Source organism: Hemibagrus wyckioides, linkage group LG24 (assembly GCF_019097595.1).
Source record: "Hemibagrus wyckioides isolate EC202008001 linkage group LG24, SWU_Hwy_1.0, whole genome shotgun sequence".
Lineage (NCBI taxonomy): Eukaryota > Metazoa > Chordata > Actinopteri > Siluriformes > Bagridae > Hemibagrus > Hemibagrus wyckioides.
In genome coordinates this window covers 4,837,513-4,860,460 of record NC_080733.1, presented here as the reverse complement: position 1 = coordinate 4,860,460, position 22,948 = coordinate 4,837,513, and the positions used below count along the sequence as shown (strand labels likewise).

Sequence of the window (22,948 nt, the reverse complement as noted above, 5' to 3'; positions counted from 1 at the left end):
CACTCATCCATGTCTTTATGGACCTTGCCTTGTGCACTGGTGTACAGTCATGTTGGAACAGGAAGGGGTCATCCCCAAACTGTTCCCACAAAGTTGGGAACAAAATGTCTTGGTATGCTGAAGCATTAAGAGTTCCTTTCACTGGAACTAAGGTGCAGAGCCCAACCCCTGAATTTAATGATTTGGAGGGGTGTCCCAAAACATTTGGCAACATGTATGTATGTGTTGTTCAAAGAATCTTCAAAATGGGAAGAAATGAGAATTTGGTCTTAGTGACTCAGACAAAAATCGGTCAGTACAACCAGAAATGCCCTTTAGTGAAAGATGTCAGCAGAAAATAAGCAGATTGGAGGACTGGTTCCAACTTACAGGTCGGCTGTGGTAACTCCAACAACCCCTTTATGTCTGAGGTGAGCAAAAAGCATTTCACAATCTACAAAACATTCAAACACTGTATATTCCGTGACTTTCTAACCATTTACCTGACAGTGATTCCTCTGATAAAGAACGCATTAAAATTTCCTTCACAACATTCACCAACCAAATCCTTAGAAGTCAAAAGTGAATAGTTTACCTCATGTTACCAACATGTTTGTGCTTCAGGTCTAGATCTGAGTTCATCGTTACTGTTTCATACCAATTAACTTTCTTTATTTAAAACAACAAAACAATAAAAACTGCACTGTTTATTATCTTTGATATAATTTACATTGATTAATTTACAGAATCAAGAGAACACTCAAACAACAGTTACATCCATTTGTGGTACAAGACTTGGGTAACTACTGCTATTGTAGTAATATAATTCTCTTAGGTAAACTAAAACTAGTAATAAAGAAGAGAAAAATTTCAATATATCTATTTATGCAACAAATAAACAATTATGAAATATTGGAACAGCAAGGCCATTTTAGCTGAAAGTTTATGATTTCAGGTTTTATGACCCTGTATGTACATCTAGATCTGTTAAACACCATATAATATACACCCTTTTGTATCAAACCACCCAATTTGTAGGCTAGCAAAAATATAGGAACAAATAGGTTGTGTAGGTTGATGGTTTCTTCTTTGGCTTTTACGGTAGCCTCTGTCCGTTCTTATGTATTTATTTTTGTTTGGGTTTTTTTCAGTGTGTTTCCTTCTTCCTTTTCCTTTTCATGAGGTCTGCTAATTTGGGTTAATGTCTAGTGAGTGACTTGGGCAAACTAAAAGCATTCAAGTTTTCCCCTGATGAAGTCCTTTGTAGAATTGGCAGTGTTATCTGGGTCACTGTCTTACTGCATTATGAAGTTCTGATCCTGATTCATTTGGATGCATTTCTCTGTAAATTGCCAAACAAAATGTTTCTGTAGATGTCTGAATTTGTTCTTAAGTTAAGCAGCCTGTATTGTCACATATACATTACTACACAGTGATGTACATATCTTTGCATATCCCATCCTTGGAGGGTTGAGGTCAGAACGCAGGGTCAGCCATGATGCAGCGCCCCTGAATAAGGGGGGAGGTTGAGGGCCTTGTTCAAGGGCCCATTGGTGGCAGCTTAAAGCCTCATCTTCAGATCATCAACCCAAAGCCTTAACCTTTTGAGCTACTATCACCTCCATGCTGTTACCATCATTATCAATAAAGATTAGTTTTTCAGAAGCAGCCATGCAAGCCCAAGTCATGACTGCTTCACAGATGAGCTTGTATGTTTTAGGTCAGCAAGTCCTTTTCTTCCTCTGGACTTTGGCTTTTCTATCAATTTGGTAGAGGTTCATCTTGGTTCCAGACCTTTTGTGGCTCATCTTTAATAATTCCGATCTGGCCTTCTGATTCTTACTGCTGACGAGTGGTTTGCATCTTGTGGTATTGCCCGGGTATTTCTGCTATATTTCTGTCATCAGCTGTTGTTGTTTTATTTAGATGACATGTTTGATGTCTGTTGCTCTGTTCACCAGTGGTTTCTTTCTTTTTCAGGACATTCCAAATTGTTTGTATTGGTTATGCCCAATGTTTGTGCAATGTCTAATTCTCAGCATCAAAATGGCTTGGTTTTCTCCAACAGACAGCTCTCTGATCTAATGGTTTATATGTACGTGTATTCAACAGGATGGATATTAAGCTGTGAAATGCTGAAATCTTTACACGTTTTGCCGGACATAATTTGAAATCATTATCACGCTGTTGATTTAAAGCATTTAAAATTTAAGGTTAATTGGTTCAGGGATTCTCATCTGTCTCAGACAATGATGCTGCTGAGTAACCATTTGGTGCCTGAAGCATCAGTTTATTTTAATTTACTTGTTCAATTCTGACCCAAACTGGGCATTGCATTTTTCTTTTATTAGTTAGAAACACATACATTGTACAAAAACAGACTTGGGGACACAGTGCAGATACAAAAACACACCTGAGGATGCCTTAAGGACAGAAAAACAGACTTGAGGATGCCTTAAGGACAGAAAAAACTGACTTGAGGATACCTTAAGGACAGAAAAACAGACTTGCTAACACCTTTAGGACAGAAAAATTGACCTGAGGACACCTTAAGGACAGAGAAACACAGCTGTTGACTAGTTAAGGACACAAAAACATATCTGGGGACAGTTTAAGGACACAAAAACATATCTGGGGGCAGTTTAAGGACAGAAACAGACTTGAGGACACCTTAAGGACAGAAAAAACATATTTGGGGACACATTAAGCGTTTTAATAGGGTAACCATGTCAATGCCATTGAGCGTTTGCTCACAATCGCCTACCACCCAAGTAATATCTGATCAGTGGTGGTCCCATATTGGCCCCTTGCAACTGATAAGTGAGAGAGGGTGTCTTACAAGTTGTACAGTGCATCAGTTATCAGTTACCATCAAGTTGGATAGTAAAATGGTAGTTCTACATAATTCTAGAGGCTCAAACTTCACAGAGCAATCAAGGATTATTAGCATTGTTACCCACCAAAATTCCTATGAAATGTTAATATAGAATTCCAGCACAGTTTGCTGAATTCCACAGATCAGAGTATCCAAATGAACCTTACTGGTTGGTCCATGGATGTGTATCAGGATATACTCAAGCATTATTATTTCCCCCCTGGGTTTGATTATTACTTTACCATATAGACACTTAAATTGTTTAGCCCCCAATGCTGTCTCCCCAACAACAGCAATGAAGGGACGAGTGTGTCCATGTGAGGACAAGAGAGTGCTGCTGTAAGAATCCACACATACAGAAAGCAAAAGATATATGGCCCTTGGACTTTCTTGAATTTGTCACCGGTCAAAAAGAATCAACTTTTTAGGTTCACATGCGCAGGCATTATCCATGTTAGGGATTATCTACACATTTTCTCAGGACATTGGTCTCAGATCCAGTTCCAGTGTTTGTTCCTGCTCTTGTTCCGAGTCCTGTCGCTTGCCTGCACAGCTGTTAATGCTTTAGTGCCATCCAGTGCACAGGAGGGTGCAGTACAACTTCCTTTGTGACTCCATGATCCGTCTCACTCACCCATCTGTCATTGATTGAACATACAGCACAGCCAACAGGAATTCTGTTACAAAAGCTTTTTGGTCGGCTCGTTTTCTTCAACTGCTGCTCCAGGTCCTTCTTGGCTGTGCGCCTCGCTCACTCTTGCTGTTGTCACCCTAGTCTAGTATTTGTCCTTTGTCTCAGCAAAGTGTCTCATATTGTGGTTTGATCACAAGAAGAGAGAGAGAGAGAGAGAGAGCTGGAGAGAAAGAGAGAGAGAGAGAGAGACAGAGACAGAGAGGGGGGAGAGACAGAGAGAGAGAGAGAGAGAGAGAGAGACAAAGAGAGAAGATTCACCACCATTTTCATGACTGACAGAGTTGCCTCAACTTGCTCCTGCTAAATTATTGCTAATCCCTGTAATTTGATGAATAATGCAAGATGTTAAGTAAAAATACAAGTGCTAAGACCCTGTTGTGTTTACCAAATATAAAGAAATAGAGTATGAGACAATAGATTTCTCTAGAACATATAAATATCGAATCTACTGCATGACTTCTCAAGCAAATGATAGTTTGGGAAAATGTTTTTTAGTTAGATAGTTTTGTAAAATGGGCGTGTTTAAGGCAAGTCATGTCTTAAGTCCATTCTCATCTAATTGATTTAAAAGCTTCATAGTGACATAGATCACACTGGTGATCTCAACACACTGTGGGAAAATTCCCAGTAGTTCCTGATGGCCAGATGGTGGAGTCTGAGCTAACATCAAGTCCCACATGTCTTCACTGGTGTGAACGTCATGCTATCCTCGATCTGAAACTGATATTTTTCTACCACTGTTTAGCCTGCTCTGTGCTGTAGTATATTACCACTCAGGATTACACCATTAGTTATCACACAGTTAAAAAGTACACATTTACATTGTTAAAATACAATAGTTTAAAGTTACAGTTTGTCCATTTTAAGTAACTCCTCTCTGTTAATTAAGTGCTCTATTCATGCTCCTATTCCTGGACTGTTAAGAGGACAAATGACTGATTCACAATATTTGGAGATATAACCTTCGGCAGAATTTCCATATTCAGCCATGACGACTGATCCAGAAGTCATCTGACCATCATCGCATGAAGCACCTCCTCGTCAGATCATGCACATCACTCTTGGAGAATGGAGCTTCCTTGACCCTTATCAGAAGGGTTATAATAACAAATCTTAGTACATCAATATCCCGGATCCTCCAGGTACTGATTTTCAGTTCTCATTTACAGCTTTAGGGCACAGAGTCTTACAGTAAACAGATGCCTGCTTTCCTGAGATCTGGTTTTCTTATGGAAGATCTGTTGGTCTTGTCTAGATTTTCTCTAGATTTTGCTCCAGCAGGTCCTGCTCATGAATCAGCGGGACAGCTTGCAACACTCTACTAGTGCTGCAAGTATATACTACATATCTCTCCTATTTCCTAAAAATATTTTATGGAATAACTTGTAAATCCTAGGCTAGCTGGCAGGCTTCAAAAAAAAGGCTTAAAGTGAAATGTGTGTGTTTTTAAAAAAAAAAAAATCTTTAAAGAATTAGTAGAAATTACTTTTAACAGCCTTAATATTAACGTAAACAATACAAAAAAAAAATGCTATATCCTCAGATCACAGGCAGTGTGAAAGGTTATTCATGTAATAAGCATCAAGCAAAAAACCAAACCATACAGGCCTTCAACCTCATGAGTACTGACTTTTTCTTTTTTTTTTTTACTTTTTATTGCTGCAAATAAGAATCAGAAATTTAACATTTTAAGCTGCATGAACAACATAATCAAAACATTATTAAAGTGGAGGAAAGCAAATGTCAGCATCTGAATAATGTGGTTAAAAAAAACAGCATACAAAAATAGCCCCAAAGTGGTATTATAACATTTATAAAACTCCTGCTGAAACTTTCAGTACTGCAGATGGTGGCAACATAAAATATACACAATCATTTTCTGTAATTCTAAATTTACAGAATAGTAGTGATATTCTATATAGACTATTTAGAGGCCATAGGAATATAATTACAGGCCAGAATTCTGCTCTTTAAAACACCTATCACATCAATATAAAAGCAAAATACAGGAGTATAAAAGAGATCAGGATTCCTATATGGTGTGCTGTCATGTACTGCTAAAAAAGTGTTCTTGATTATCACTTGTTCCATCCACGTAAACATTTCCTATTGAGTTCAACTGATATCCCTTAATAAAAATTACAATTAAGCAATAATGTAGAGTGGAACCTCGGGGTGTACGAATTTAATTCGTTCTTAAGGCGGACATTTGTAATATGAAATGAATTTTTCCATAAGAATTAATGTAAATTCAGACAATCCAGAAATATGACCAATATGACCAATACAAAGCGTATGTAAACTGTATGGCTGCTTACAAAGAACTGAGCCAAGCCAAGCATTCCATGTCAAGGCTCCTCACAGGAAGTCATGCCACCATGCTTGGGCTGAAAATAGAACAGACCACCCACGCCACCAATCCAGAGGTGATACTGGTATCGTGGGTTAACTCTTTCAAAACAGCTTTCACTGGCTGACACTTTGTAAAATTCATAAAATCACTGTGGTTGGCTTTCCACTGACGTACTGACCGCTCCAGGCCGTAGCACAACTTAGCCGAGGTTTGGTTCATATGCCGATGCAAAATTTCAATTCTTAAGATGAAAATTCACAAGGGAGGGCATTCGTATGCTGAGGTTCCACTGTATAAAACATTTAAAAAAATTGCTGCATTTGACACTCACAATACAGCCAAGGGATACGAAGTAAAACTTAAAGTGAAAATGTGATTATTAGAGCATCGCAATCACAGACAGGGTGAAATCATGGTGAACTATTCCTCATTGTGAGTTCTTGGAACAAACTTCAGAGTCACGGGAACCTTTGGTTGAAAAAGAGCATTAAGCTGAATGGGAATCTGCAATGAAAGAGAAGACAGAAGTCATGGTTTAAGCATTGCTGTTTCACTTAGACATGGCCTACATGTCATTTAAAGAGAAGAAAGCATTAATGAGAGACCTGCGTCTCTTTGCACGTCTCCACGCTGAAGTTCTGCAGCAGCTTCACTATCACCAGTTTCATGATCATCACAGCAAACCTCATTCCAACACAGTTACGAGGCCCGAGACCAAACGGCATAAACTTGTAGGGGCTGATTTCATTCTCAGGACTGAACCTTTCAAGAAATCAGACACATCACATCGTTAGTAATGCATCTTTAGGTTATTTCTGCGTTAGCATAGAAGTCAGCACTTGTGTGCAGTTTAATTCAATTTCAATTCAATTCACATCAAACAAGAGCAATAACAAGATTTCACTGTCTGTTGTTCTTCTTTTTGGCTGCACGAATTAAGGGGTCACTACAGTGAATCATTGATCCACATATTTGATTTGGCACAGGCGTTATGCTTAATGCGCTTCCTGAAACAACCCTCGCATTTTTATCCAAAGTTGGGACTGGCACTGAGAGTAAACTGGCTTGTGAAACCACCACTAGCTGGATTGGTTCCCTGCCTGTGGTAAGAGTGCTAGATCCTAGCTTCTAGACCTCCAGGGAACAACAGCTTTCACTGCAAGTACCTAAAAATAAAAGAGCAAAAGCTCTTCCCCCTTTCATTTACCATTCTAGAAGATCCAGAATGCAACACAGCTATATATAATACATCAAATCCAACACTTGGAATCAAGATCTCCAGGCCTTTTATCTCATCGATTTGTGAAATAACGAGGAACAGGTCAACCCATAAAATAAAAGCTGAAAATCTACACTTCAGTTACATCTTGATTGGTTCATTTAATTCAAATCCATTGTGCATTGAGGCAGTACTGGTGTCACTGTCCAAATACTTACATACCTGTATATATACACACTATGTTGGGTAGTTGAACTGACTTATGAATAATAGAGAAAAACTTGTCTTTTGATTGCAAAAAAAACAAAACAAATAAATCTTGAATGATATTGAAGATTAGAATGCAAGTAGTTTAGAATAGATTTTCCTCTAAGAGAATAAGCTAACCCTTGCAATTATTGCCACATCTGACTATATCCCAAAGCTACACAATTCCACTGTAACACAAATCTGGGACTTTTGTATAACACTACCTCTCAGGTCTGAACTCTTCAGGAGACTCCCAGAGCTGTGGATCCCTGTGCAGAACGTATGTAGGAATACCGACCAGAGTGTTTTTAGGAATGGTGATTCCATTGAGCTCTATAGTCTTCTTGCACATCCTCTCCAGACGGGGGGCAGTTGGCAGGAGACGCATCGACTCATTAATGGCCATGTCCAGGTACTCAAACTTCATCAACGCATCGTAGGTCACAGGAGCCTGAGACACAGGTAGACATTATGTGGGGTTTTATTATTATTAATCCATCCATCCATTCTTTATAAGCCTCTTGATCCAGATCCAATCTCAGGAACACTCACTGGATGGAATTCCAGTCAATCATAGAGCACCGTCACAAACCTTCACACGCTCATTCACCCCGGAATTTTAGTGAAGCCCAATTCACCTACTAGCATGTTATCGGATGGATAGAAAGAACCCTAGAACCCACATGAACATATAAAACAGTGAGTTTGGATGAGATAATATGAGATAATTTTGCTTACATCGTGAGGAAAGTTTGCATCAATCTCCTCCACCAGTTTGTTCATGCAGTCAGGGTTTGTTGTGAGATTATATAGTAGATAGGTGAGGGTGGTGCTGGTGGTCTCATATCCTCCCAGGATGAAAATGAAGGACTGGGAAAGAATCTCATGATCGGTCAAGCCTGTAAAAGATAACTTTTCTTTGAGACGAGAACACCAAAGCTTTTAAGATAATCATCCTACATTCCAGTACGTTGCACCTCTTACCTTTGCTTGGTTGATTATCAGCTTTTTCAGCTTGCTCGTCAGATATTTGGCTTTGGATCATGAGCTGCAGGAAGTCCACTCGCCTCTGAAAGGAAAAGAAGGAGCATGACTTTAACAACCGCTTCTGTTTATGTTTCTGTGCAACCCAACACATGTATTGGTTCTAGACATTACAAAGTGCATATTTACTTCACACACACATTTTCATTAGCGTTGTGCTGGTCTTTGATCTTCCTCAGCGCACTGTAGAAAAATTCCATAACTGACTTCGAAAACAAGGTCAGTCCCATTTTGGACAAAATCGAAGTAGTGAAGGGAAAGATGGCTGAAAAACAAAATGGTCATTAAGGCATTGCATAAATTTACATTACAAAGGTTCATTTGACTCAGATGCAATTTTGCATCCAGTGCCTATTTTTAGCCTCCTGTCCTGATAACAGACAGCAGACATGTTATCAGACAACCTCCTTAACAAAGGTTTGTCATTGCTAACTACAGTAAAGCTCTTATTACTGCTCACACTGCATCACGCTCTATCCGATCCACTAGCACTGCTCGACTGGTCCCACCATCAACCAGGATACAAGGTAGGTATACATCTAGACTCTTCCCTTTTCTGGCACCGCGACCCCTAGATGTCCGAACAGCCGAGTCACTGACCGTCTGCAAACGAAGGATGAAGACCTACCTCATCATGACACATTTCAACTAATGCTTATTTTCCCTATTTGTTGTATGTATTGTTGTACGTTGTGTTAACAAAAATCCTCCCAACTCTCCCAACTTTTAGGCTGATGGTATCCTAAGTCTGTGACCTATTGAACCAGTGTTAATGAATGAATTGATAGAGACTTTAAAGCACTTTTGGATAAGAGCGTCTACCAAATGGCAGAAATGTAAATGTAAATGTAAGTATTCAGGTAATTGCTGGAGATCATGACGCATGTGACTGATGCAGATAACGTTACTGACTTGAAAATTGCAGATCTGTTCCCAATAAAAAGATTAGATCTGTGTAAAAGAAATATTTAATTGCCCATTAACATTCGTACTGTTTCACTCAGAATTGCATTATTAATGACTACAAATCATAGTGTGAATGCTGGGTTTAACTGTCACTCTATTTATCAGACTTTTTTTTACCAAATTACATGTAAATATCTGATCTAATAACATCAGATAGGACTTACTAATTAGCAGGATTAAGGGACTGAAGAAGTTGAAGTTGAAAAATTTCTTGATCTGGATGGCAAATGGATCATTAGGGTTGTTCATGGAATCAATTTCAACACTGAAGGAGGCACTGGTGACCACATCCATGGTAAAGGGAGCAAAGACCCTGGAAAGCAGAGAGAATTATCTCAGAAATATTTAGATCATTAATACACTGTGAACAGAAATGATGTGTTGTCTTGTGGATTTGTCTTGTGCTTGTATATACCGGGTTCTACTGTAACACTCATATCATGAGGGAAAATCCTGTTCGGTTTTAATTAAGATACTAGACAATAGGTGGATATGCAGGTAGGTAGAACTAACTGAAAGAGACTAGGACACCTTTTTGTAAAACGCTACAGTCCTTTATATGGAGCTGGTGAACCTTGAGGGATGGAGCTGGGAGTTGTGCTGGTGAACCCTGTGTGGTGGTAGAGCAGGTTAAAACACTAGAGGATAAACCTGGGAGTGGTGCTGGTGATGGTGCACCCTGATGGATGGAGCTGAGGGTGGAAATGGTGAGAGAAGAAGCCAAAATCCCCAACCAGGGCCAAATTTTGCTCACTTATCTCTCAGGCACACACGGCTGTGCCATGATCTATTAAGACTGTAATTACACTTGCAAATCTTCCTCAATCATAAATCTAAAATTATGTATAAGTAGTGAACCTATAGGTGGTTAACTTAAACATATTAAAATAGAAAATAGGAAGAGAAACCCTCTATTATAATGCTTTTTCAAAGAACGTGAAGGGTTTCCTCAATGATCCTTTAAGGAATACCTTTAGGATGTAGGATGCAATTTTATTATTTTTCTAGTCCAGTTATTACTTATAAACTTCAGATTCAGCTTCCTAAATATTTTTTTTTAGCTACAGAATGGTCATCCTTGTAATTCTGAGAAATAAATAAAAGATAATACTAAGGACCATAATTAAAGCTTTTTACATTATTACTAATGACAAACACATACTCTTTAATTTTGATCGATTCCCCTGGGTTTCTTTTCTTCAAATTGTCTATGAAGCGATCTGCATATTTATCAGCAATAGGAAACATCTGGAAAAGATGAGAATTTAAAAAAAAAAATTGTTATTCAGAATTATCCGTAATATATACAGTACATATATATCACTACGAAAATGACTAATGAAGCAAAATGTAACATGAAGAAAATCAGCGTATTAAATTTTTATTTTATTTTTTATTTAAACATGATCCATTTGGAATGAGGCAACCCGGTGGTGCACCTCCTTAAGTCGTCCGCTTGTAAAGAACGGAGAGAGCGAAGCACGGATTCGTTTCCACTTTTCATCTTTGACTACAGTTATCCCGTCAGCGAAGGGACCTGCCAAATCCATATTTGCGTCCTACATAGACAAGACAAAGGAAAACGATCCTCAGTATACACGATGAGAGCAAAGCCTGAGGTATTCATACAAAACGTAGCTCAGGTTTCAGATTTCACGTGAATGACAGTGTAGACTTACTCTTCTATTAGTGAAGGTTGAGAAACATTCCTTTACCATAATAACCTTGATCATTTCAAGATCTAAGATCATCAGTACTGGTAACCTTCCATCATATATCCTTAAAAGAAATATACATTTAAGAGATGAAAATAAACCCACAAGTGTTTTCTGGAACCATTAATGGTATTTAGTGTGTAAACATACATGTGTATTCTTGCTTCTAGGTATGTTAACTCCAACACACTTCTTTAATGAATTAAATCAAAGCTTTACTCACCCCCAAACCTTCCCATATTTCTTAAAGCACTCCATGTCGAAATTGTAAAAACCCTAAAAAAAGAGTCAAACATTACGAAAGGTAGCATTACTCCACTTCTTTACAGTTCAACACCACACTATTTCCACACAAGTTACAAACCTTTCTGTAGGACAGGAAGGTTCCCAAGAAGGGCCAAGGCCTTGGCCCTGGGATCCCCAGGTTCTTAAAGAATCCATACGGCCAAACGCTGTAACTACAGGCAAATAACAAAGCACCTATAACATTCTGTTTTCATTCTAACTTTGACACAGTGCAATAGATCTTGAAACTCACACTTTGATTTCCACACCACTTGTTCTCCCTCAACCCCCACCTTCAGAGGTTTGGGCTGAGTAAGTGATTTGTACATGACTTCATTATTCCTGTCCTTTTGTAATATGGCGGAAGTAGTTCTAGATTTGAAAGCACTTTCGAAAGGAAGTGGCTGCTTATCATCTGACATAAGTCCTGAATAAACTTTAGTTTACCTCTTCTTGTGATTGATAACCAAGACAGTGAGGAAAACAAAACTAACTACTTAAAAAAAAAAGAATATAATATAATATTTATACTATATTTATATAAATATTAATTTAAAAATAATATTAAACTTTTCAATTTTTTTGTTTTCTATATTTATATATTTCTGTAAAGCTATCCATTGTTAAAATATAGAAATAAAACTGAATTGAATTGAACTAACAGCCACTTAACCACACACACACACACACAGTAGTACAAAAACAACAATCCATACCTATTAGAAATTATGCCAGTAAAACCCGTATGTTTAAAGTCTAACCATAAAATAAGCAAGTCACAACAAACACTCAGGTGAAAACATAAATCACTCATTAGACTAAAATGTTCAGTGTATACTTACATTAACAAAAGAGTGACCACCAGAATGACCAGGCTCCATGTCACAGACAGATAGGATAGGAAACTCATTTTCCAATCACAGCACACGAACAAGGCTCTGAGGGAAGGTCTGAATTGTCCAGCTGACACTCGAGCTTCACTGCTGCAGCTCTGAGCTTTATATAACAAATACAGGAAGTGATTTTTAGAGAAAAAAAATTGGTGCAAGTTCAAATGTGTAGGCAGAGAAAGACATAGTTATACAATAAAGGTGTGCTAGCATGACTAAACAAGGAGGGCCTTGGAGCTCTACAGATTGAGCTAGAACAAAGTTTCAAGATAACATAATACATCCTACATGAACTTTTAATGATCTCAGGCCTGTTTATCATTAACTAGGACTGAACTAGCCCACATTACATAAACTATTATCTAATCACAACACCATGCAATTTATATATCCAATCAATATTTGAATTAATAAGATCTTCTTTTCTGATTGCAATATGAATATATTCAATAACCCACATTTTCTTTGTGCATCCACAAAGCAGCATTACCATCCTGTCACCTGTCATATTTACATTTTTTCCTGAATGGATAATGTCAGTGTACTGGTAGGTGGTGGTGTAACAGGAGCTCAGTTTGCATGTGAAGCTCTTTGTTTACTGGTCAGTCTACATTCCTGTCCTTGTATATGGTCACTTATGGACCTACAGGATTTTCAGGATTTTTGAGATTACTATGTGATACGGGAAAAGTGTCGTTTAGTTTAACCTCCCTGTCCGGCTCCTTGTACAGCTGTATCAGGAACAGAGAAACAGGAACTCTACTATTTACGTTTGCGAAAGTTTGGGAATCCTCTACTTGAGGAGCTGGAATCTGCGGCTGGAGATAAAATCTGGACTGACCCTCTCAGCCTGTTGCAACTACAATTCTCATCAGGAAAAACAACACAATAACTAAACAAAAAATAACAATAAGGCTGGGGGTTCAAGCTCCATGTCCGACACGCTGCTATTGTCGGGCCCTTGAGTAAGGCCCCTAGCCCTATCTGCTCCAAGGAGCCCTGTGCTTCGATCCCTGTGTTGTATTGTACATATAAAAGCTTCTCTCAAATAACTCCTTACTATTTGCCCCCTTACATGTGAAAAAGTTTGCTTGTGATGTTTTGACCAATGCTTGGTCATCCTCACCTGACCAGGACAGAGACTGTTCAAAGAAATTCACTTTATAATTAAAACAAAAACAAAAACAAACAAACAAACAAACAAAAGAGAAAAAGAAACCTTACTTAGCGTCACAAAATTAAGTAAAAAAAAGAAAAAGAAACTCAGATAAAATCAAACACATTCAGACGAGAGCCCATGCGTATATCCATGATTGTGAAGGACACCTGACTGGACAGTCACACTCTTCTACTTCTCCTTTCATAACACACTCCTAAACGTACAATTAAACACACCGGATGTAGTGGAAACAACACAATAACACAAAACACTAAACACACCCTTCAGTGTGAAATCTGATCTTTTTATTTTCTCTAGAAATGTGAAGCAACCGTAATAAACCCTAACCAAAATAATCTACCCATATCTCATGGCTTGACCTGTATCCGTCCTTTCCCAGTCATGTGACCAGTCGATACAACCTGATAATACCAGTTCAATTCCTTACCTCTCTTTCGCCCCGCTTCACTCCTGCTGTTAGCTCACTGTATGTCACTACAGATAGTACAGAACTCACCCAAATCACTTATCTGGTCACTTCCTTGTTTTTCACACGTGGGTTTGGTTTGTGTCTAAAGTGCACTGCGCCGACTAGTGGACACTCAGGGTTCAGTCAGTCAGTGTTTTCAGATTCATTACTGCTTAGTTTAGGAACAAATATCCTTTATGATTAGCTGTGTGGACGAATGTACAAATAATAAGTGGGCACATAAATCCTTAGGAGCCATTTGAAAGAGATTTACTTGTGTACGCTCTATTATACACTGATCAGGCATAACATCATGACCACCTGGCTAATATTGTGTTGGTCACCCTCTTTTGCTGCCAAAACAGCCCTGACCCGTCATGCACTGTGTATTCTGACACCTTTCTTTCAGAACCAGTATTAACTTCTTCAGCAATCTGAGCAACAGTAGCTCGGTCTGTTGGATCGGTCTGTTCACTGCCCACGTGCATCAATGAGCCTTGACTGCCCATGACCATGTCACCAATTCACCACTTTTCCTTTCTAAGACCACTTTTGATAGATACTGACCACTGCAGACCGGGAACACCCCACATGAGCTGCAGTTTTGGAGATGCTCTGATCCAGTCGTCTAGCCATCACAATTTGGCCCTTGTCAAACTCAAATCCTTTCACTTGTCCATTTTTCCTGCTTCTAACACATCAACTTTGAGGACAAAATGTTCACTTGCTGCCTAATATATCCCACCCACTAACAGGCGCCATGATGAGGAGATCATCAGTGGTCATAAAGTTGTTGTCATTTATTTCCATATTTCCAAATAACTTTAAATTGACCCCTCAGCTCAGTTTTGTTTTATTGAAAATGTGTTATTAACATAATACAACTATTTAAATAATAGACTCATTGTTTAAATGTCTACAATAATATTCTGGGTATTTATTAAGGAGCCTTTTCAATGGCAGGACACATCAGAGCCAGCTTGTGTTTGCTGTTGGGATTAAACCAATTCAATCACTAATCAATCACAAGTCAAATGATACGTCTGATAATGGTGGAGCTTCGCATTTCCATTAACAACCTGGGACTAAAGTGAAGAAATTGTTTTTAAGTAATCACCTCTGGACAAATATGTCTATGTAAAATGTATAATGAGGGAAGGATATTGTTCAGCAAGCTAACAACAAAGCTGATTTTAGTAATGTTTCTCAAAGTAGGAGACCTCGAGGAGTCTGTGAAGCATAACTAGATGGGCTGGACTTTTTGTAGAAATCACAAAACACATTATCTGAGCTCGTATAGCTGGTAGTTAGCTACCCTATATTGCCAAAAGTTTTGGGACACCCCTCCAAATCATTGAATTCAGGTGTTGTTTTTCAGGGGTTGGGCTCGGCCCCTTAGTTCCTGTGAAAGGAACTCTTAACGCTTCAGCATACCGAGATATTTTGGACGATTTCACACTTCAACAGTTTGGGGATGGCTCCTTCCTGTTCCAACATGACTGTACACCAGTGCACAAAGCAAGCTCCATAAAGACCTGGCGGACTGAGATTAGTCCTGACCTCAACCTGATAGAACAGCTTTGGGATGAATTAGAGCGGAGACTGCAAGCCAGGCCTTCTCATCCAACATTAGTAGCTTGCTTTGTGTGCAGTCATGTTGGAACAGGAAGGGGTCATCCCCAAACTGTTCCCACAAAGTTGGGAGCATGAAACTGTCTTGGTGTGCTGAAGCATTAAGAGTTCCTTTCACATGAACTAAGGGGCCAAAAACAAACCCTGAATTAAATTTTTTGGAGGGGTGTCCCAAAACCTTTGGCAATATAGTGTATTATAGTCTGGTGTTGACTCTCACTAGTTCATGCCGACTCATTAATTGTTAATAATTCAGTTTATCAGGGAAAGAGGTAGATAAGTGTAAATACCACATTCTGGAATGCTTAATGAACAGTGGCAGCATGTCTATAGCAGCATCAAGTAGAAAACAAACACTTGATCTTAATAAAGTTCTCATTTATACATTTTAAATCTCACTGAAATTCCTAATAAAATCTTTTCTGTGATCAGTGATTAAAAAACTGTCATATGACTTATACAAGCCAATGTTCATTGCCTTTCTAGAGCACGCTCACTTCATCATTTAGTTCTGTGACCATCAAATCTAAATGTGAAACAATTTCACAAACAAAGGCAAATTGTAAAAGCAGAGAGTGTTTCTATGGCCTACAGAACCATTTATTTTGTAAGCTATCTAACGATGGCTGAGAGAGGGAATATGTGTGTGTGTAGGGGGGGGGGATGTTTCCCCAAAGAGGCTGAGAAATACATTAATAAATAAATAAATACATACATAAATATACAAATAAATTTTATCCCCCCCCATGCCTGTTTCTTATGATAGTTTCAGGTCTTTTTTATGGTTTCTGAGATGCACTTGGACTGGAAAGTTTCATGAAACCTGGCAACCCTGGTTATCACTCCTTGGGTGACAAGGAAAAACACACTTTTCTGTATCAAACACAGCTGAAAAAAAGGGTCTGTGAAGATTCTCAGTAATCCCGGTGTGGTTAAAGTTGAGTCATGTCTACTAGACTTCTTTGTAGTTAGATCGAAATGCTTCACTACTCATCCGAGCAGCTTTTTCAGTCTGAGGGAAGATGGCAGGATTCCACGAATTTTGTCCTCCAGGGTCAAGGATCCTCCCCGCCTGGCTAGGCCTTGTTAAGGGAACAAGGGGAGGTGAGAATGGGAGGAGGTGTTAGGAGTAATGAAGTCATTTAGGATGTAAAGATCCCAGAGATGAAGAGTAAGGAGAGAGTTTATTGAAGTACTAGATTAGGGGTAACAAGCAGTGAATGTGAGAGTGTATGAAGGGGATGGGGTGTGGTTATCTCGGTGGACGTGTGAAGAAATCTTGATCTTCTTGAGGATGGATGAGAGAGCAGCATAAAAATTAGGAGACATGGTGTGTTGAAGACCTTTACAGCTGATAGAGATACAAAAAGCTGTTATAAACTTTCATCTGCCTGTTACAGAGTTACTCTAAACAGTAGCCTAGTGTAAGAGTGAGAGACTTTCTGCTTAATGTTGATGTTATGAATGTTTTCCTGCTGCACCAAAGTCAGCGTGGTTATGAGCTATAAGGGGTAAAAGTGTAGAAATGCTTCTGTACCATATGAAGCTATTTAACATCGTTTAAGAAAAACAATTTCTTTAATTGTGTGTAAGTGATCTGAATAAGTTCATGATTCATTTGAAGTCAATAGCAAACATTTACTTTCACTGAAAAAAAGTGGGAAACTGCCTTTACTTCACGGATGTTGATGACGTACACTCGTGCTGGGGTGAAATGGCAGGTAGAAACATGAACTTTGCTTTGTCCACCATTTCAAAAGCTGCAAATAATAACAATAATAATAATAATAATAATAATAATAATAATAAAAACCTGGTAACAAAATTACAAATGGTGCTGTATTACTGTATAACAGCACTACAGTATAAAAAAGAGAGAAAGAACGAAAAGAATTACCTTTATACATCTCTAGCACATCAAATATAAAGGCAAATATTAAAAAGCGAAAGAAAAATAAATCCGAAGAGAAAAGGCAACTGAAGAAAGAAAAAAGAAATTCGATGTCCTTATGGCTTATGAGTGCTGGGAATGCGACTTCACACTCTGTCTCGATCATTCCATCTGAAGACGTTTCACACGTGTGGCCATGTGAGCGGTTATGGAAATGAGACGACGTCCTCAAACCGGCCATCTGAAATGTTTTCATTTGTGCTCAGATTTCATACGGATTCAGAAAAATGTCAGCCCAGGCTTTGCTCATCCCTGAACTCACAATGTCTCTGGTCTCAGAACACTGCAAATAATAATAATAATCATAATAATAATAATAATGTGCAAAAGCTCACTCCAGTCCTGTACTGCACAGCTTTTAAAACACACGTGATTATCGGCAGCTAATCGAACCTGCTATGAGTTAAATCAGACGTGTTTGAACGGAGAAAACGCGAACATGAACTACAGCTGTGTCTCAAATGGCATACTGTAATCTTACAATATACTGTAAACTCGAGTAGCATCAGTGACAGCTGGATTTGATCATCAATAGAAGGTCAATCGGTAAAAAAAAAAACAAGAAAAATGACACTTAGCAAGTGGAATTATCATGAATCCAGTCACATTTCTTTTATAAGCTTACAATATAACCAGATTTAGGATTATTAAACCTGTTTTAAGCCATTTTTTTTTACCATCTATTGGCAGCTAATTTTTTAGCTTTTATTTCTAGACAGGTGCAAAATGATCTGCCAATAGAATAAGAAAATGTAATGATCTAGAAAGAAACTTAAAAATATTACATTTGTTTTATTGTAATCTTACTCTAACAAGAAAATTTAAAAAGAAGAGAATAAGATATTTTGCTGAGATGACATTTCTTGTGTGTAATTTCTTGGCGTTATAAAGTAAATATTTCAATTCATTCGCCTTCTCAATCACCGCTGACAATGTGTCGGAGACGTGTGCTGAAAAACCTCAGCTCAGATGCAAAATCTAGGAATCTTCCACGTATCGCATTCTCACAGACGTTTTTGTGCTTGGTTTCATCAAAAAATTCGGAATAATTCTCACAACAGCAAATAATCTGATGTGCATGGCAAAAGTGAAATTTACTGAATACTGAATTTCTTCAATCGTTGAAAAAATAAAAGGGGTGGGGGGAGTCCTTAGCCCGTTTCTACCAGCCGTCCCTGAGTAACGTCTCAAATCAAACACTGCTATTTTGCTCTAAATGTGGTACCTCACGTCACCAATCAGGAAGAACTTCCTGCTTATAAATAGCGCTGGTTATCGGTACATTAACAGTACTCTAACATCTCAAAATACACCATTTGAAACACAGGGTTTCCTCCACGTCTGGAGTGAAAACAATCACTATAACCCAGGCTTTCGGTACAAAAACAAAATTCTCTAAAATTGATTTGGTCTTGGACTACACTCAACATTAAAAAAAAGAAAGAAACAAGTGTGTGCAGTTGTTCAGAAAGGGTAACAAACTGCAATGTTATGTGTGAGGATGACATGCAACACAAAGAATCACTGCACGACTCAATGGCCAGGCTGTGGCTCGCTGATGTAGACGGTGTGGTCAACTCTAGGAATTGTGGTCATGGCATGGAGTCCCACTGCACTGTGCTTCCTCATCACACCGGTCACAGTTTCATGATCTTTTTGATCACAAGTAAAACACGTGTATATACAGAGACACTGAAGGCAAGTGAGATTATTCAGACTTGACAGTATATACAGTTTAAAGTAGATAGTAATTACAGAGTGTTTGCCCTATGTAAAATCCTCTGTAAAGGGAATAGCGGCAGGAATGCTTGTGTAGATGGTGAGTGTTTGGTGTGCCACCAGAAAGAGTCACTGCAGGAACGTAGCATCACTTATCAAATCTTTAAATAAACACCAGTCGTCTGCTACACCCTGCTTTATCCCCAGCTGGTAAAACAAGTCTTTACTCATCTTCTCCAGTCAAGTCTCCTACAAGGAACATGTACAGTGAAACTTTGTTTTTCTCTCAGTCTGTGGTTCCAGTGAATTTCCATAAGTTCTCCATTAACCCATTCAGGTTGTCCCTTGTAGTGTTCATGCTGAAAGTACAGCTGAAATGTCTTGTGCCTTTTCCCAAATCCCTCAGTTACCAGAACGAGAGATCTGCAGAGGGGTCCTGCTCCTCGGGGAACGTCACACGAAGGATGAGAAGCCTGTGAGGGGAGTACGTGAGCCTGGTGCAGGTTGCCCCGCGGGTGTGTACACGCCGCCCACGCTGTGCTGAGTAACGACAGTCTGATAGTAGCCCTCTCCGTCTCCGCTGGCGCACTCCTCGTACGCGCAGGCCAGCGTCTCCTTCAGGCCTTTCTGCTGCCGCTTCCACGAGTTGAAGTAAGACGGGTCGCTCATGTAGTGGTTCACGAACGAGTGTTTGATGGGTTCCTCTTCACACTCGCTGTCTGTGGCCTGGCAGATCAAATCACACGAGCAAAGTCACATCATTAAAAGCGGTTCTTACGACAGAGGTTTATAAACTTGTGTATCTGATTGATTGAGATATAAATCACAATTCCACTGTGTTATACACAAAAACAATCACATTGCTTGTGACGTTTTAGCTAATAAACATCTCATATGGAGAAGGATAGTTTGAGTGTCTAATCTAAGATTCACCTCAGACTCAGACAGCTCTGCAGCTCTTTCTGTGAGGGCTGTAGAGTCTGTGGACACCGCACCGTTGTAGTTGTTGCAGATATCTTCATCTGAGTAGCGCAGACCTGCAGGGTTAGGCCGAGGCGGGGATCTGTCACGACAGAGGAAACAGCAGAACATATAGTGTAAAATAAACCTTATCATTTATTCTTAACTGCTTAACCCTAACTGTATTGTCTGCTGTCAAATATATGGAGCAGGACAGAAATCTGCACATGTAATATATAGGGACAATATATTAGTTCAGTCCTGAGCTTGGGTTACTGTCTGTGTCTTTTGGGTTTCCTCCTGTTTACTTCCATATCCCGAAAAACATGCTATTATGTGCACTGCTGTACGGTTTGGGGTTCAGTCATCCCGAAGGTGTTCAGTGGGGTTGAGTCAGAGTCAGGGCTCAGTGCAGGACTCTCCAGTTCTTCCACTCCAACCTTCTCACACCATGTCTTCAAGGAGCTCTGTGCTTTGTGTACAGGTTTTCATTGTGATGCTGGAACTGGGTTTGAGTTCCAGTGAAATTGTAAAGCTATTCTATAGAATCGTGTTGTCAGCCTTGCAAGACCCACATATAACTGTTAAGGTCATGCGTCCACTTTTGTCCGTATAGTTTACATAACAGCAAAGTAATTTCGATATTCAGAGACACACTCCTGTAAAAATTCAAAATGTTGTGGGCGACTGAATAATTTACACGATGGTTATATCCTAACAATATCCTTCAGTCTATGTAACTCAAAGGGGATCTACACTGAATTAGTTGCAGAAATAAGGTTATAGAATAAACAACATCATGCCCCAGAGGTAAGAGTTTAAATGTGTGAGTGATGTGTTCTGTTCTCACCGGGTGCCGTTCTTTCTCAGGAAGGAGCTCTTGACGTGGACAGGTCTGCTGTTCAGCTCCAAAGCTGTGAAACCTCCATTGTCCAGAGTGACCCTCTCCTCTACCGTGGACACAGCTTTACCTGCGGTGATAAGCATATCATCATCGGGGCAACATCATGAGGATCAACAGACCAACACACAGACTGACATTCAGCAGCTCATATACAGTACACAGTATACAGGAATTGAGTATTGAGGGGATAGATCTGCACAACATGGTCCTGGTCACACCTGTTCCACAGCTCTTGTACTTCTTGTTCTGTCCGTGTAAGATGAGGCCAAAAACGATCATCAGCAGCAGAATCAGAGCACTCAGAACGAGGATTATGAGAAACCACCACTCCTCATAAAACGGGGTGTCCATCTGGGCTGTGGGAGCAGAGATAAAAACAGAAGGTGAGAGAGAGATGAGAGCAAAAAATGAGAGTGGACCTGATTGCTTCCTTTACAATAAAATGCCGTTCATTCTTCCTTAAAATCAATAGGCCCATAGATTGAGTCAACAAACAGTAGAGGTTTGTCTATAAACACCAGCTCCATTCACTCATTCAAGAAAGATCATTTTCATAAACTTCTCATTCCTACATTTTAAATTCCTCTGAAATACTAACTACCACATTCTAGTACCTTATCATACTTGACAGATATAAGCTAATCCAGTGGTTTGTTGCCTTCCTAGAGCTTACGTAATCTTGGGAAGTACACCAAGTGGTGGAAATGGGAACTGCAACTATTGCTAATAGAGGCGCATTAGGACAGCCTTTATTTGTCACATATACATTACTGAACAGTGAAATTCTTTCTTCGCATATCCCACCCTTGGAAAATTGGGATTAGAGCACAAAGTCAGCCATGATGCAGCACCCTTCAGCTACCGCCACCCGCATGCTTAAGAGATGACCAACGGACAGGGCAGTTAAGGACAGGCTTCCCAAATTGGGTTTAAATTACTCTGTGACCATATTGTTCTGTGACCAGCGTCAGTCTATGATCTATAAAACCATTTCTATTGTCAGATACTGTATATTGCGAAGGCTGAAATAAGAAAAGAAGTGGATAATGCCTGAGTAAACAGATTTGCGTGGTTTCTGAAATTTGGTTGAAACCTGGCAACCCTGGTTAATAATATTAGGTATGCCTTAAACTGTTTGACTGCATGCTGACAGATTTCAACTGCTTTTTACAGGGTTACTCGAAAAAATCTTTAGACAAGCAGTCCATAGTTTACACCTGACAGCCTCTCGAATTCGCGTGAGGAAATGTTGTTATTAACGTCGTCCTAACATCTATGGTCATGCTCACAGTAAAACATCTGAATGTATTTCTGCTCTTCATGAAGGCTGGTTATCTCTTACAGGCAACTGTAAACATGTTCCTTCATGGAGCTGTTATTCTCTCATTTTTCTAGTGCTGTAAGCAGGACCTGGACGTAGAACTGTTATCTCTAATACACAGTCAAACAAAAAGATAAAAACCATGACATCAGCTTTAATATGTAACCTGAAACTATTGATAACAGGGCACGACCAAAACACATTTCCTTACACCGTCTGTTCATTCCCTAAATGGAAGTCACCTTCAGCAGATGGTTTCACATTTCATTTCCTGGTGAAATTAGTCGTGGGAATTGTTGGCAGTACGTGGAGAAGAAGCGCAGGAAAAAAGTGATGGTGTGTGAATCTCATCTTGCTCAAGCTTCTGCTCGGGAGAGCTGGAGAGAAAGTGGCCCAGATATGCCAACGATCTAAAGACACATCTTCTGACAAGGCTTGACTTGACGGGTTGACAACAACGTTGAGACGGACTGACAAGAGCTCTGAGGTAGATGATGATGCTTGTGGTATGAAAGGTTCAGTGTGGAGATTTATGACCCTTTCAGATAACCCTCTGCCTTTGAT

The 22,948-nt window shown here is 39.3% G+C and overlaps 2 protein-coding genes across 7 annotated transcripts in view; both read right to left on the bottom strand.

Moving 5' to 3' along the window:
- Positions 1-5,187: 5,187 nt before the first annotated feature.
- On the bottom strand, positions 5,188-13,973 carry LOC131345296 (cytochrome P450 3A40-like). 2 transcript variants are annotated; one of them, XM_058378122.1, is made up of 14 exons: positions 13,946-13,966; positions 12,222-12,375; positions 11,459-11,552; positions 11,318-11,370; positions 11,059-11,158; positions 10,819-10,938; positions 10,542-10,627; positions 9,544-9,692; positions 8,554-8,678; positions 8,354-8,438; positions 8,108-8,268; positions 7,594-7,820; positions 6,507-6,663; positions 5,188-6,405 (listed from the first exon to the last, which is right to left on the bottom strand). In XM_058378122.1, exons 2-14 carry the CDS (start codon positions 12,287-12,289, stop codon positions 6,322-6,324), a joined length of 1,509 nt encoding a protein of 502 aa, XP_058234105.1. In that variant the 5' UTR covers positions 12,290-12,375; positions 13,946-13,966; the 3' UTR covers positions 5,188-6,321. The 2 variants fall into 2 exon arrangements, with proteins under 2 accessions (XP_058234105.1, XP_058234104.1); XM_058378121.1 differs by having other exon boundaries at positions 5,189-6,405; positions 13,877-13,973.
- A 3,209-nt stretch (positions 13,974-17,182) lies between these two features.
- sdk1a (sidekick cell adhesion molecule 1a) overlaps positions 17,183-22,948 on the bottom strand; it is a 267,661-nt gene continuing 261,895 nt past the window's right edge. For 4 of the 5 annotated variants that reach the window (XM_058377701.1, XM_058377704.1, XM_058377703.1 and 1 more), the window contains 4 exons: positions 21,282-21,419; positions 21,010-21,130; positions 20,133-20,262; positions 17,183-19,925 (listed from right to left, as the gene is read on the bottom strand). In XM_058377701.1, coding sequence (XP_058233684.1) covers positions 19,653-19,925; positions 20,133-20,262; positions 21,010-21,130; positions 21,282-21,419 — 662 coding nt within the window. In that variant the 3' untranslated portion in view covers positions 17,183-19,652. The remainder of the gene's footprint in view (positions 19,926-20,132; positions 20,263-21,009; positions 21,131-21,281; positions 21,420-22,948) is intronic. The other variant, XM_058377702.1, reaches the window with a different exon arrangement.

Excerpts from the sequence above, each read along its gene's own strand:
- LOC131345296 (XM_058378121.1), bottom strand. The coding sequence starts at position 12,289 with ATGAGTTTCCTATCCTATCTGTCTGTGACATGGAGCCTGGTCATTCTG. Across the intron at positions 8,439-8,553 it reads AGCACAACGCTAATGAAAAT|AGGCGAGTGGACTTCCTGCA; the intron begins GTGTGTGTGAAG and ends TTTTCCTTTCAG. Across the intron at positions 6,664-7,593 it reads GAAGAGTTCAGACCTGAGAG|GTTCAGTCCTGAGAATGAAA; the intron begins GTAGTGTTATAC and ends ATTTCTTGAAAG.